Below are 13,557 nucleotides of genomic sequence, written 5' to 3'. Positions count from 1 at the left end.
TCAAAAGCATGACCAAATGCATCAAAATCGATGCTTATATATGCATAAAACAAATCCACAATATGCTATCTGCAAGCATAAACTGGGAAAAATTGCTCAACTGAGCATAAAGCGCATAGCCATATATGCAAGTAGAGAGCAAACTAGCTAAAACACATCCCACAAGAGAAACTACATGCAAAAATATGCAAAAAGTTGTGAAACGTGTGACTGTCTATCTGTAGCCACACAAGCATACGCTAATCCTCACTCCTACGAGAGTGGGTACAAGAACACCAACTGTGTCCAAGCTGACAAAATCTTTCAAAGTGAGAGTAAACACTTGATCACTGTCAAAGTGGGAGTCTAGCTCGACCACTAAACCATCAGAGAGCAAACTGCGGATACACATAAACCATGGCAAGTAATCCTGGGAAAAATCCGACAGAGTTTCCCTTGGAAACTGAGCAAAAAGCTAAAAAAAGTCTCACTAAATCGCATAAAAGCCAAACACACAGTGTCCTAGTAAACAGATCCACAAATGGTCTACATGCAATGCTTAAAGCCTTGCAAAATGGCTCACTCCTGACCGAGTGGCTCTATGGATGTGTACTTATCAAAAAACACCGTAAACCTGTGAAACCTGCTACCTGTGAGCTAAACCTAGCTCAAGCTGTATCCACATATGCATACATAGCATGAAACTGCACAAAACCATGCAAAAACTGCTCTCTAGTGCTCCACACAAGCTGCACTAAGCAAACCCAATGGGAAACCGGCACACACTACCTCATCAATCTGTAAACACGTCGATCGAAAACGCCATCCAAGAGCCAAGTGCGCTCGACGAAAATCTGCTCTGGAATGGTCTGTCAAAGCCGTATCTGTCGGTATGTGCCGTCGAAGTTGGAACTGGAGAAACTATCAAAGTCAAATCACCGAGGAGACTACGCTGGTGCCAGATCCGCTCTGGAATGGGTGCTAGAGGAGAGACGATGCCACTCTCACTCTAATGGTCTCCTGTTGTGTTGAGGTTGGAAAATCATTGTCGATGCCATCTTCCGCCGTCGGACGGAAACACACTAGCCAAATAGCCGCCTGATTGATGTCAAAATCGATGCCGAGCAAATGTCAAGAGCCGAGGTCGAGCTAACGCAAAACGCCAACAATGTCAAAAAGTGATGTCGATAGCCGATGCTCAAAGCTGTAAAGGAGGAAATGCCGAGAAGAATACCGAATCAATGTTGAACATTGATACCAAGGTCGCCTTCCGCTGTCGGACGGTAGTGTCCAATGCCGAGGAGAATGCCAAGAAAATGGGGTTGATGCTGGGTGATGCCCGGGGTTACTCGCTGAAGCTCGCTCCTCTCACCTGTGTGTGCGTGGAGGTCTGCACGCCGAGATCGCTATCTTCCTCTCTTTCTCTTTCTCTTGTTGCTTGCTTTCAAAATCGATGCCGCCTTGTAACCTCTCTCTTGCAGCTGGGGTCGCTCAATCTCTCAAGCTCTCTCTCTTTAAGTTTGGAGAGTTGGGGTCCGAAGAGTTGACGGGGGGGGGGGGGGCGGGGGGAGGGGGGGGTGTGCACCCACCCTTGCACACAAAGGGTGTGTAGTAAGTTAAAATTTTGAAAAATTAATTTAACTATTGTTGCTGTGTCTTCTAGCAAAAACAGTTGTGACGAGACGCAGACTTTGCCAAGTCTGACGAACGGGGACTGGGCGTGGGAGTGTGTGTGTGTGTGCGCGCTTTGCCTCGCTTCAACAAAGGCCTTCGCAGCACTGCAGCCCATTTCAAAAGCTCTCGACACTGCCCGAATAGCCCATTTCAAAAGCTCTTCCGACAAAATTTGCTCGACCTGCGCTGCTGCTCGTGAGCCCTTCAAAGCACCTCGACTTGCTTGCCTTTGCACACAAGCCCTTCAAGAGGCTCTTGCTCTCGGTTCTCAGCTGTAGCCGAATGCTCCAATTTTCTCCTCTACCCGACTTTCTTGCTAAGCTCATTCTCCAAGCTCTGCCCATGAGTGTTCAAACACCTGCCCGAGAGCTGCTGGCTGCTTGAAATGCTTAATGTCGAGCTCAATTGAAATGTTCACGGCTCCTGGTATTGTGTATGCTGGTCCTGCCCAAATTGCCTTGGAATTCTCACTGCTCTCGTGACCTGTTGCTAATTTACTGTTCACGGGCCTCTCTGCCCCGATTATGCCCGTAATTCTTCAAGCCCTTCAAAGGCAATGCTTCAAACCTTCTTGCTAGACTGGCTTCAATTTCCCCCTTGCAAGCACCTGGATGCTCCTTTCCCGACTGTGTGTGTGTGTGTGTGTGTGTGTGTGTTCAAACACCACCACTCCGATGCTTTTTTCAAGCTCGAATGCTGCCCCTGCCAAGAACCTGGTACCCGAGTCTCTGCTTGCGTCGGTGAGCTTCCCAAAGCTCTTCTCAAAAGGCCTCTATTCATGTAGATCTTATTCTCAAGATTTTCCAAGCTCCCCTATACTTGCAGACCTCAAATCTTCCAAGAAGACAAAGCTTCTTTCTTGCTCCGATTCCTTGATTCCTCTCAAGATACCTCACGTGCACGAGAGGGGATGTGTGCGCCGAGAAGCCGAGATCTCACCCATCTCGCCCAATCCATGTCGGATCCTCCCCGAATCAACCCGATCCGGTGCCGCGAAGAGCTTCGTCCTAGCTTTGTCGTCACCGGAGAGACTGCCGTCGCCACCAAGCCGTAGATTTGATACCACTTGTGAGTGCACGTATGCATTGTTGCATGCGTGCGTGTGGTGCTTGCGGGGAAAGGAAGGAGCACGAGACAGTGTGGGTGGAGCAACCTCTCGAACTAGTGAGTGAGGTGCTCTTTATTCATTATACAGAATAAGGGCATGTACACATGTGGGCGGGTGGCCGGACATCGGACGTTCGGCCCGGGCAAAAGGCGTAGCGCCTTTATCCCAACACTAAGTGACTTCTTCAAGATGTAAATCTCATCTTTAGACTTCCTAACAATGAGCATATCATCAACATAAAGTATCAAGATGATAAGTGAACTATCGTTCAACTTTTGGGTATACAAGCAGTGAGATTCTTGGCTTTGTAAATAACCTTGGGATTGCATGTACTTGTCAAATTTTTGGTACCATTGCCTTGAGCCTTGCTTTAGGCCCTACAATACCTTACATAGACTACACAACAATTCTACCCTTGTAGAAAACTTCAAAACCCTCTGGTTGTTTCATGTAGACATCTTCTTTTAGATCCCTGTCAAGGAAAGCCATCTTCACGTCCATCTAGCCAAGTTCTATGTCCTGAGTGGCTACTACTCCAAGCACAAGATGGAATGTAGTCATCTTGACTAGTAGAGAGAAAATTTCATCAATTTCCATGCCTTTCTTTTGCTTGATTCCCTTAGCAATCAATCTGGCCTTATACTTAGGCTCAAGATCTTCTGCCATGTATTTCTTCTTATACATCCATTTTCAAGGCAAGTCTTGTTTGCCCTCTCACATGTCCATCAGGTCCCAAGTCTCATTTTCTATTATCAAGTTATACTCTGCTTGCATTGCATGCTTCCACTTCATACTATCTTCCATATAAATAGCCTCTTGGTAGCAGGTAGGCTCTCTGCAGTCACTGACCAACAGATAGTCTAACCTTGGCTGAAAACACTCAAAGACACAAGAGACTTGTGTAGAATTCCTCACCGATTGAGTGTTGGACTCTGCTCTCTTTGAAGCATTACTAGTGGTAGGAACGTCACTAGAAGACTAAACTATTTGTTTGATATCACTTGAGGCTACATCCTTGAATCTGACCTTGTGATACTCAACCTCTTTGACAAGATGTCTATGCATCTTTTACTCATTGAATATAACTTATAAGCTGTGAATGAATTTTCTAGATTCCAAATTCTAGAGACAATAGCCCATCTCTCCAATGAAGATACATTTGTGTGATTTGGGATCTAGGAACATGTGAGAATGCCTTGCACCCTAATACATGTAATCTGTTGTAGTTTGGGTTCTTGCAAGTCTATATCTCCTATAAAATGCTATAGTTCAATGGTTTACTAGGCGATTGACTGATGCAAACTACTGTCATAACAGCCTTTTCCCAAAACTCTAGAGGTATGTTTTCCATAGACAACATGGCTGTGACTCTCTCTTGAGTTTTTCTATTCATATGCTCAACAAGGCCATTCTGAGCAACAGGTGTGTAAGGTGTAGAAAATTTGCGTCTAATGCCTCTTTTGCTACAAATTTTTTTGAACTCAGTGGAGACGTACTCTCGCCTGTTATCAGTGCGCAAAGCCTTCAACTTCTTGCCCGACCGATTCTCTACCATTGCAGGGAATCTTTGAAACATAGCAAAAACTTTATCTTTCCTCTTCAACAGGTAGATCCACACCTTTTGAGTAGAGCCATCTATGAATGTTAGGAAATATGATGCCCCCTATAGATGTATGTAGCATAGGTCCACACAGATCACCATGTACCAAGTCTAGAGGATTCGTACAATGAGCCACAATTTTGGCCTTTCAAGATGACCAAATTTCGCTTGTGAATCATCCAGGAACTAGTGTAGCCCAAATCATCAAGTTGAGTAACTGACACTAAGCTCTTAGTGAACTTTGGCACATGTTTGAAACTTCAAATCATAAACTCAATGCTGTTATGCATACATAATTTCACATCTCCAATGCCACATATGTCAAGATGATATGAATCACCTAGCTTGATTGAACCATCCATAAAAGCATAATTAGAGAACCATTCCCTATGTGGAGTAACATGGAAACTAGCACGTGAGTCAATGATTTAGTTTTGTGCACAACACTCATCATGATCCAATAATGCATCTGGATTCAAGTTAGCAATGCATCTTACAGTTGCAGCATCATCAAACAACCTTAACTGGTGGAGACTCAACCACATTGATCTTCACACTGCTTTTAGGAGGGTTAGACTTCACAATGGATTTACCCTTTTCATGTTGCAAAATGTGATATTCTTTCTTCAAATACCCTTTGTTGTGGCAATGATAGCGACTCATTGAAGTGTGAAGTGACACAGTCACTCTTTCATGTTCAAACACATGAGCTTTTTCAAAAGCTTTATTCGATGCACTCTTGCCATCAAAAGCTGAGCATATTAAATACCATAATTCCTTTGCAGTGATCTCGTCCATAATTGTGAAGAAAATAGACTCATCAAGGTCTAGGTAAATGGTTGCCATAGCAGAAGCATCAAGCTCCTCGCATTGATCATAATATAAGCACCCTCTTTATGCTCTTTCAATGACGTTGTAATGCCCTCATTAACCAAAACATTCAGCATATGCTGCTTACACATCATGAAGTTTGTGCCATCAAACTTCTTGATATAATACTCTTATTTCTTAGAAGGTCAAGCCGCAATGGACAAGAGCAAATGCAAGAGAGTGAGACTAGGAATTTGTGGAAAAATTTATGTGAAAATTTTGGCAGAGTCTCCTATGTACGAAGATCAAAATTTCAAGTAAAAACTTATAAAAAATGCATAAACTGTAAAAGAGTGCTAACAAGGCATCAATTGACATATACTACTCAAAAACATTGTTGAAAGACTACCAAGTTGGCATCAAAAGCACATCTACCCTTTTATACATATCCTATGGCGAGGCCACAAATAGGGATCTCTAGCAACATAATCCACCTCACACTGGGTAACCCATCCCCCAATGCTTTGCTTCAAAAAACCTCATGGAATGACTCTCACAAAAGGGTATGCAAACATGACTAGCCACAGTCTTAGAAAAGGATTTTCTAGAACGATTCTCTAAAATAGTCGAGACTACCAAAAAAAGCCAAAATTGGCTCCATAATGGCGTACAATGTTAGCATTTGAACACAGTGTACATGGGTCATAAAAAGCATTGCTAAATGCAAGGCATGCATTCAAGCAAGCATCAACAAGTATGCAAGCAAAGGTCATAGAATTTAGTTCCCTATGCGGAGTAAAACGCTCTCAATAGAGCTCATGACACAGATTCTGTGCCAACATATGCATAATCCATATGCACAGAACTCCCATTGGAATCAAAATGCTTGTAAACTGTCAACGATGCTTATAGATCTATTGTGTCAAAAGAACATGTGATTGTCCTTGTGTGTGTAGATATTTATATGAAAGCTATCTCTGAGAAGCCGTCAATGGCTATGCATGAGAAATACCATAGAGAACATACATCATGGACAAAACACGCATATGACAATCCAAAAAACTGCTCTAAAAACTGCATAGAGCTATTGCTAATGAAAACCTATAACCTGTCTCCCATTACTTACAAATTGTCTCTTTGTCTCACTCTCTACAATTCCAAAGAGCGTGTGAAAATTTGTAGTCAATTTCTCCAAAGTTGATGTCAATGCCAATACTGATGTCGGATGGCAATCCTCTACATAAGAGGCACCTCACTCGTGCACGTCGATGCCTAAAGAGAAGCAGATGTTGCAAATGGGAAAAATGAATCTTTGATGCCAATAAAAAGTTGGTTGTCTATGCCAAAGATTAATGGGATGCAAGGAGATTGATTGTTGAAAAAATCAAATCGGTGCCTTAATTTGAGAAGCATCAAAGTTGAGTCCGATGCCAAAAACGTCGGCTAAAAACTACATTTTTTGCCGTGCTACTCAAATGGATATTTTGAGGGCATAAATGACTTTGAAAGGGGGGTAAAACCCCAAGACACCTATGGAAATACTCTCGGCACGATGAAGAAGTTGCAGCAAAAACTAAAAACGAAATCCGATCTAAATTTGCATGCACGCACGGAGGTAGAGTTTAGCTCTCTCTCTCTCTCTCTCTCTCTCTCTCTCTCTTCCATCTTCTCCTCAAGACCTTTATTGTGATCTCTGATACCACTTTTAGAGTGCGTGGTGTGTGCGGAGTGTGAGGGAGAAGAAGAGCACACACACAAAGTGGGTGGAGCTCAGTGAGGAGAATGATGTCTCACAAATCCTTATTCTATTGACTATGAAGAATAGGGTTACTGATGGGTTAGTAATATTGGGGACATTTGTCCAATTGGCATGAACCCCAACATATTCTAGGTAGTGAAAATTCTGGTGGTAGAGCAAGTTCAAGTCATTTGTTTAATGGGTCACATGCTACATTTATTGATGGCTTAACTTCATGTTATTTAGCATTCCACTCACAATAACCATACGTGGTTCATGTTTAGCATTGCACTGACAAAATGATCGCAAAACAAATTGTTTGAATTAAAGTAGTGGCTAGCTTTGATATCAATTTGTTAATATCAGTTTGATAGAACCTATAAGTTTAGATGAGAACTTTGGGTGAGGATGTATTACCTGAAAAGTTATGTCCCTTGCCACAAAATAATCAGAGTCAATCGCAACTGATGCAGACCCAAAAGTGCCGAGTATTTCTCCTCCTTGGTTTTTATCACCAGCCCTTGAATTCCATGTTATGACAGTGTTTTGTCTTCCAGAGCCTTGAAATGTAATGAATGGTTTTCTATAAGGTACATACACTTTCTCTCTACAATACAACATCAATTACATAATCAATCATACTTGTAGTTGCAATAGGTCAAGAAATTGCATTTATGAACTTTGCATGATATTGTTCTATTTTTATGGTTATTGTTAATTTAAAGTACATTAGAGATTTTTCTTCTTGTCCTTAGATCACCCGTTCACCAACATATAGCCAATGCTCAAAGTTTAACATCTATCAATCACCGTTGTTACACACGAGAACCAAACTAACCATGCCATCCTCACTCTCAAGACTAAAGCAAATCGAATCAAATTCCTTCAACAATAAAGGCTTCTGAAAAACACAAGGTTTTGGTTCGCAGAAGATCTTACACCCAGTCAACTCCAAAAAAAAGGTAGAACTTCAAAAGATACGTGAAGCACGTGAAACATGAAAATGGGCAGTGTATCGAGGAGATAAAGCCATTATCTAGGAGTTTTGAACTTTTAAGCCGGCCTCCCTCTCACTTGCCCCTTCTTAGGTTTGTTCTTGTTCTTATTTTTTGTTACCCCTTGTTGGACCCTCAATCCTTAAGTGAGATCTATATGACAACCCAATCTATTGTAATGTTTTGTTTTTGGTCCCATAGGTCATATGTGACCTCCGTGGACAATAATAAATATCTCTCTCTCTCTCTCTCTCTCACACACACACACACACACACACACACACACACACACACACATGTGCGTGTGCACACACATACCTACTTCTTAGATTATAGTTTGGTGTAAATAGAGCATTGAAATTTCTGTTTTCATGATCATCCTTTGCAAAAGAGAGTTTTACCAATCCTCGAGCAAGTGTTTTTGCGTAGAGCAAAAGTCGAGCAGATCCATCAAAAGAAAAAATGAAAACAAAATAGACTACTTAAAATATTACAATAAATAGCACTCAAAATCTATTTTCACTATAGGATGGCCTTTATGAAATTGCAAACTACTTGACCATAATTTAACTCAATCATATATTTCACCAAGTTAAAGCAATCTTTTGTAGCTTACTTTAACTTATATGAATCTTCTAATGCTAATAAAACATGTGGCTTTAATTTTGGTTTGTGGCTTTAATTAACCAAAATTAGTATTGCAACTTGTGGTGTAGCTTCAGAATGTGCATGTCATATGTGGCTTGTGAGCACAATGAAAGGTGCTACTTGCATTCTACACAAATGTCAACCAACGGTTACATATAAAGTACACCCACAATTACAATGTTACATTTGAACTCTTTTTGAAATACACATATATGCAAGGCAAGTCACTTAGGCTATGTCAACTAGTAGGTTAGTTTTAGCTCGATGCAAAAAGGCATTGTGCAATCCATACTGGGTCGTAGCAATTTTATTAACCGAATCTATACAGATTCTTTCTCTCTCAAAGGCTCGAAAGGCAACGATGCCGATAACGCCACATTGCAGCTCTCCCTCCTGAATCTCTCAGAGACTGGCATCCTCATCACCCATCGCGCTCGCCTACCCATGCCAAGTCTCTGACGACGTAGGGAAGCTCTCCCCACCCCTGCCCTCGACCCGCAATTGATGCTAATGTCTCCAGCCCTCCCTTCGTTCTCTCATCGTCGCCTTGCATCTAACTGCAAGCTTGCACTCATTGCTCCAACCCCATTGCTGTTGCTGATTAGAGGATCAACCCTCCACTCATTGTACTAGCCCATCGCCGATGCTGCGCAAGGATGCAGGAGATAGAGAGACACAAACGGTACCTCCAATGCGCATCAGCCCCATCAAAATCTCTCTCTCTCTCTCTCTCTCTCTCTCTCTCTCTCTCTCTCTCTCTGCGTGTCCTGGCGCATGGCAACTGGCAATTGTACGTCCGCCTCTCTGGTTGTCGGGCCACATGGAAGATGTCTCTCTCTCTCCCTCCCTCTCTCTTCCACTTGGCAGGTCCCTGTTTTTGCCCTCTCAGCGAGATAACTACATACTTGAGCATCTTAGTAGATTCTATCTAATAAGACCTGCTTGCAAAATTTGGGAGACATACTTGTGCATTATAAGTTAATAAATATTTAAAATTTTTTAACTCTAAGATTTATCATGACATTCCCCAAATGCAAAATTTAATAATAAAAATTTGACCAATGTCAAGGAGGGCAAGGAGAATGATGTTGATAATATGTTGATTTAGATCAGTGCCAAGATTAATGTAAAAATAAATGCATGTGTGAAACCTATAGGGTGGTAAATATACCTCTCTAAAATATGCAACATGAGAAATCCTTGTAAGGGTTGCTCTTGACGATAATTACTCAATCATCACTATAAACATCTTGGGTGTGTATGCTGTAGGTGGATGCTCACACTGGGCTCATATGAACGTGCACAAAGGGGCGTGCGTCCCTTTTGGAACATGCTGATTGAACCAAAACAAATTTGCAAATTTTTGGATCCACCAACATTTGGGCGAGCCCCCTCCCCCGAAAGAAAACTCTTCCGTGCACTTCATCAGTGTGATTTGCGAGCAACAGAGTTTAAACCCCAAATTGCACGACTAGGACAAAGTGTCAAATAGTGGGTGCTATCCCAGTTAGATGTCAAAGAGCCCCACCGTTTTTAGTTGAAGACTCTATCCCATTTGAACATAGTAGCTGGTGGCAAAAACGAAAGGTGAAACTTCCATTGCACTCGGATGAACCCACCCTCATTGAAAATATCTCAATAGAGTGTTGCAAAGTGCCATGTTTTAAAATGCCAAACTTTGTGGTTTGACACTTTGTGGCCGAGCCAAGACCCATTTGCTCAAGATCTGAAACCCCTTAAAATGAGGCCACAGCTCCACGTTTTTATTTGGGGTTCCTTTAGACCTCATGAGAGAGAGAGAGAGAGAGAGAGAGAGAGAGAGAGAGAGAGAAGCATAACGTGTTTCTAGGGTCAACCAAAGATATAGAAGTGATGGAGATGCCCAAGCTAGTGAAAGAATCCGGCAAAGCTAAGTTGATATTATAGCCGATGGAGATGCACAAGCTAGTTAATGAGAGTATCCATCAATGCTCATATGATATTACAGCAGGCTATGATATACCAAGAGGAGGAGGAGCCATGGAAGCGGTTGAGAGGTGCACTCATCAATGTCAACAATCCTTGCTTTATTGAAGACATATTGTAGAAGGTCAAGATTTGCAATCACATCATGCTCCTCATCATTTAGTGCTACCTAATGATTCCATAAGTCCTCTACCTCCTCACTCAAGCCCATCACCACCTCCTTGAACTCCTTGTCCTCCTCCTCCTCATTGCCCATCTACTGAAATCAATCTGTTTGATTTCTTATCCTTAGATGCCCCGCCTATCCCTTCACCCTCAACCACCTTCCCTTTTTAATTCTACAAGCTTCCCTCTCGAGGGCTTGAGGCTACCGACATAGTCATGGCTACCAACAATAAGCTTTTTTAGAATCACTTCTACCTGATCACTACTTGGAGCCTGTGCAAATAATAGCTTTGCATTTGCACCTCATGTATGCTTTGTTTACAAGAGAGTGCCACTAGTTCTCTGGATTGAGCGCTACATTTTATATTAAGAAGAATAAGAATAAGAGAAGTATTTTACGTTAAAGGAACAATCCCAAAAGAGCTAAAATATTTATCCGACAAGATTTGTGTGTGTGTGTGTGTGTGTGTGTGTGTGAGAGAGAGAGAGAGAGAGAGAGAGAGAGAGAGAGAGAGAGAGAGAGAGAACCATCACTTTTCAATTAAATCTCTAAGGCTAGATTTAGATGGGGGTGCTAGCAGAGTACATCTGCGATACGTGCTTCCACCCCCTTAGTTAAGATGAGATGGAGGCACTTACCCATCGTTCCATGCTAGTTGTGCTCTCATTGGTCAAGAGTCACCTTATGGAAGCTCCCCCTCAATTCACACTATAGAATAGGCAGAAGAAATGCCTTTTTGTTGTGGGGTGGGGGGGTCACTCATTTTAAGGTGGGTTTGGAAGCAAGTGTTGTGCAATTTGAAGTCATGCATTTTCTCTTATCTGTGCTGCCACCTTGCCTAAACCCAATCTAAATAGAATTTCCCCATTGATGCCTTGTGCATATGATAATGGATATATTTGAAAATCTTTACTTGCAAGAATAAAATTATGCAATAATTCTCCTTCTATAGCATAGACTAATCTTTTTTGTGCTCCATGGTCAATTCACTATTCAATTGAAATCCATCACCATTCAACTTAATGTAAGGGGATGCTGCCCTAAACAAACACTTTAGATAAAACAAAATATCATGGCCATGTACATGCATGTATTACCATGATCTACCACTATCATCAGCCTTTTCAGAAACTTTAGATGATATTATAATCTTTATATCATGGTCATTTGCATCTATTGCCATGATCTACCACTATCCTCAACCATCATACAATTTGGTAATATCTATGATCGTAGTAAACAAAGATGCACTTTTATTTGATGGTTTCCTCAAGTATGCCAACTCAAACTATGATGTAAGGGTGAAAGTTCAAAGTGACATCGTGTGGTGTGTGTGTGTGTGTGTGTGTGTGTGTACACACGAGAGAGAGAGAGAGAGAGAGAGAGAGAGAGAGAGAGAGAGAGAGAGAATCTTCTAGTGTGCAAAAATAGAATTTTACAAACATTTAAATGGAAAATTTAAAGGTATTTATACATTTAGAAATTGTCATGTGACGTTTTGTTACCAAAACATGTACGGAGGTGATAACAGTGTGTAATAATTTGTTTTCTTTGAAAGGTTGGTTTTGCTTGCTCTATGGTTTGCTCGATAAATCTTGCTTGATCTTTGGGATTTCTCGCAAAAGACCATTGTGAGGTGTTTGAACAAGGTTTACCTAGGAAAAATTCCATCTTAAGCCAAACCTGATGCTTATGCATTGGAGTGAAGGTGGTTATCTTCCTTGTGGTGAATTTGCGTAATAACAAACTTTATGTCAAAGATGACACTTAACTTTGTCCCTCTCTTTGCATTTGGCCTTCTATATGTTTCCAACTACTTGTCTCCATTTACTTGCAAACCACTTTCTGAACCAAATCCTATTGAGCTGTTTCACCCAATTCTCAAAAGAGCAAAGCATCTCATCAATTGTTTTGGTCTTGGGTGCACTAAAAGGTCTTTCTCTACGCCACTTCCAAGATTTCCAATCCAATGGTGTGGAATAGGGGGGAAGGGTTATGTTTGAGACTTTTCCTAGTAATCTTTTGATGAGGATCTCTTCCTGGAATGAGAGATTAGTGCCTAGCTTTAGATGCTCCAAGGATAGCCAATCCCCTTTCTGATAATCCTAAAAATAATCCAAGGCGTCTAAGCCCTTGTTATTGAGATTCCTAGCTAATTCAATCCAATGGTTATTAAGGCCCAAGCCCTCCACTCTGGGTCCCCAAGGAGACCACCGTCTGGCCGTACCTTTCCAGTATCTGGTCTCTTCCTTCCACATGAGTGTAGCTGTGGCTTTTCAACATTTTTCAATAGATTTCCCAATAAATCCACCTAATTGTACCCTTACCCCGGTCCACGATGGGGGGGGAAAGCCAATTTTGTATGTTGAGGTTGGACCATGAGGTGCCTTTAGATCTCATGCAAGCTACCATAATCATTTCCCTTGCCATAAAATCCCAACTCTCTTTCGAATTGGCAAGGAAGCAAAAAAGTTTTGCACATTGAGCCTAATCATGAATGATAGGGTCTAGGATGCCCAATCCTCCTTGAGATTTAGGCTGAGCAACAACCGTCCATTTGCCCCATTTCCATGGTCTTCCTCCTGCCAGTTTTTTTCTCCACAAAAAACTCCTTGACTGGCTTGAAGAAGGAATTCCATTTTTTCTAGGATAGTTGTAGGAAAGGTGATGTGAAGGTAATATAAGGGATCAAGAAGGTATTAATTATCAAAGCCTTGGAGTGGAAAGGAGTTAGGATGAACTCTCAACCCTTCATTGTCTTTGTAAATTTTTTTGGAACCCAATCAAAGGCTTTCTTGCGAGTAGTTCCTTCCCCAATTGGCACCCTAAGGTGTCGAAATTTGTAACCTCTCTTAACAACTTCTCCAATCCAAC

General features: G+C 41.7%; 1 protein-coding gene across 2 annotated transcripts in view; it reads right to left on the bottom strand.

Annotated features, from left to right (window-relative positions):
- Nucleotides 1-13,557, bottom strand: part of LOC147449900 (putative pectinesterase 53) — a 56,320-nt gene that overhangs the window by 16,620 nt on the left and 26,143 nt on the right. For both annotated transcript variants that reach the window (XM_086522246.1, XM_086522244.1), the window contains exon 2: nucleotides 7,327-7,516. In XM_086522246.1, coding sequence (XP_086378372.1) covers nucleotides 7,327-7,516 — 190 coding nt within the window. The remainder of the gene's footprint in view (nucleotides 1-7,326; nucleotides 7,517-13,557) is intronic.

The sequence above is a fragment of the Adiantum capillus-veneris genome, chromosome 10 (genome assembly GCF_014529385.1).
Source record: "Adiantum capillus-veneris isolate H3 chromosome 10, ASM1452938v2, whole genome shotgun sequence".
Taxonomy (NCBI): Eukaryota; Viridiplantae; Streptophyta; class Polypodiopsida; order Polypodiales; family Pteridaceae; genus Adiantum; species Adiantum capillus-veneris.
Note: the sequence above shows the minus strand (reverse complement) of the source record. Positions and strands in the feature narration are given on the sequence as shown.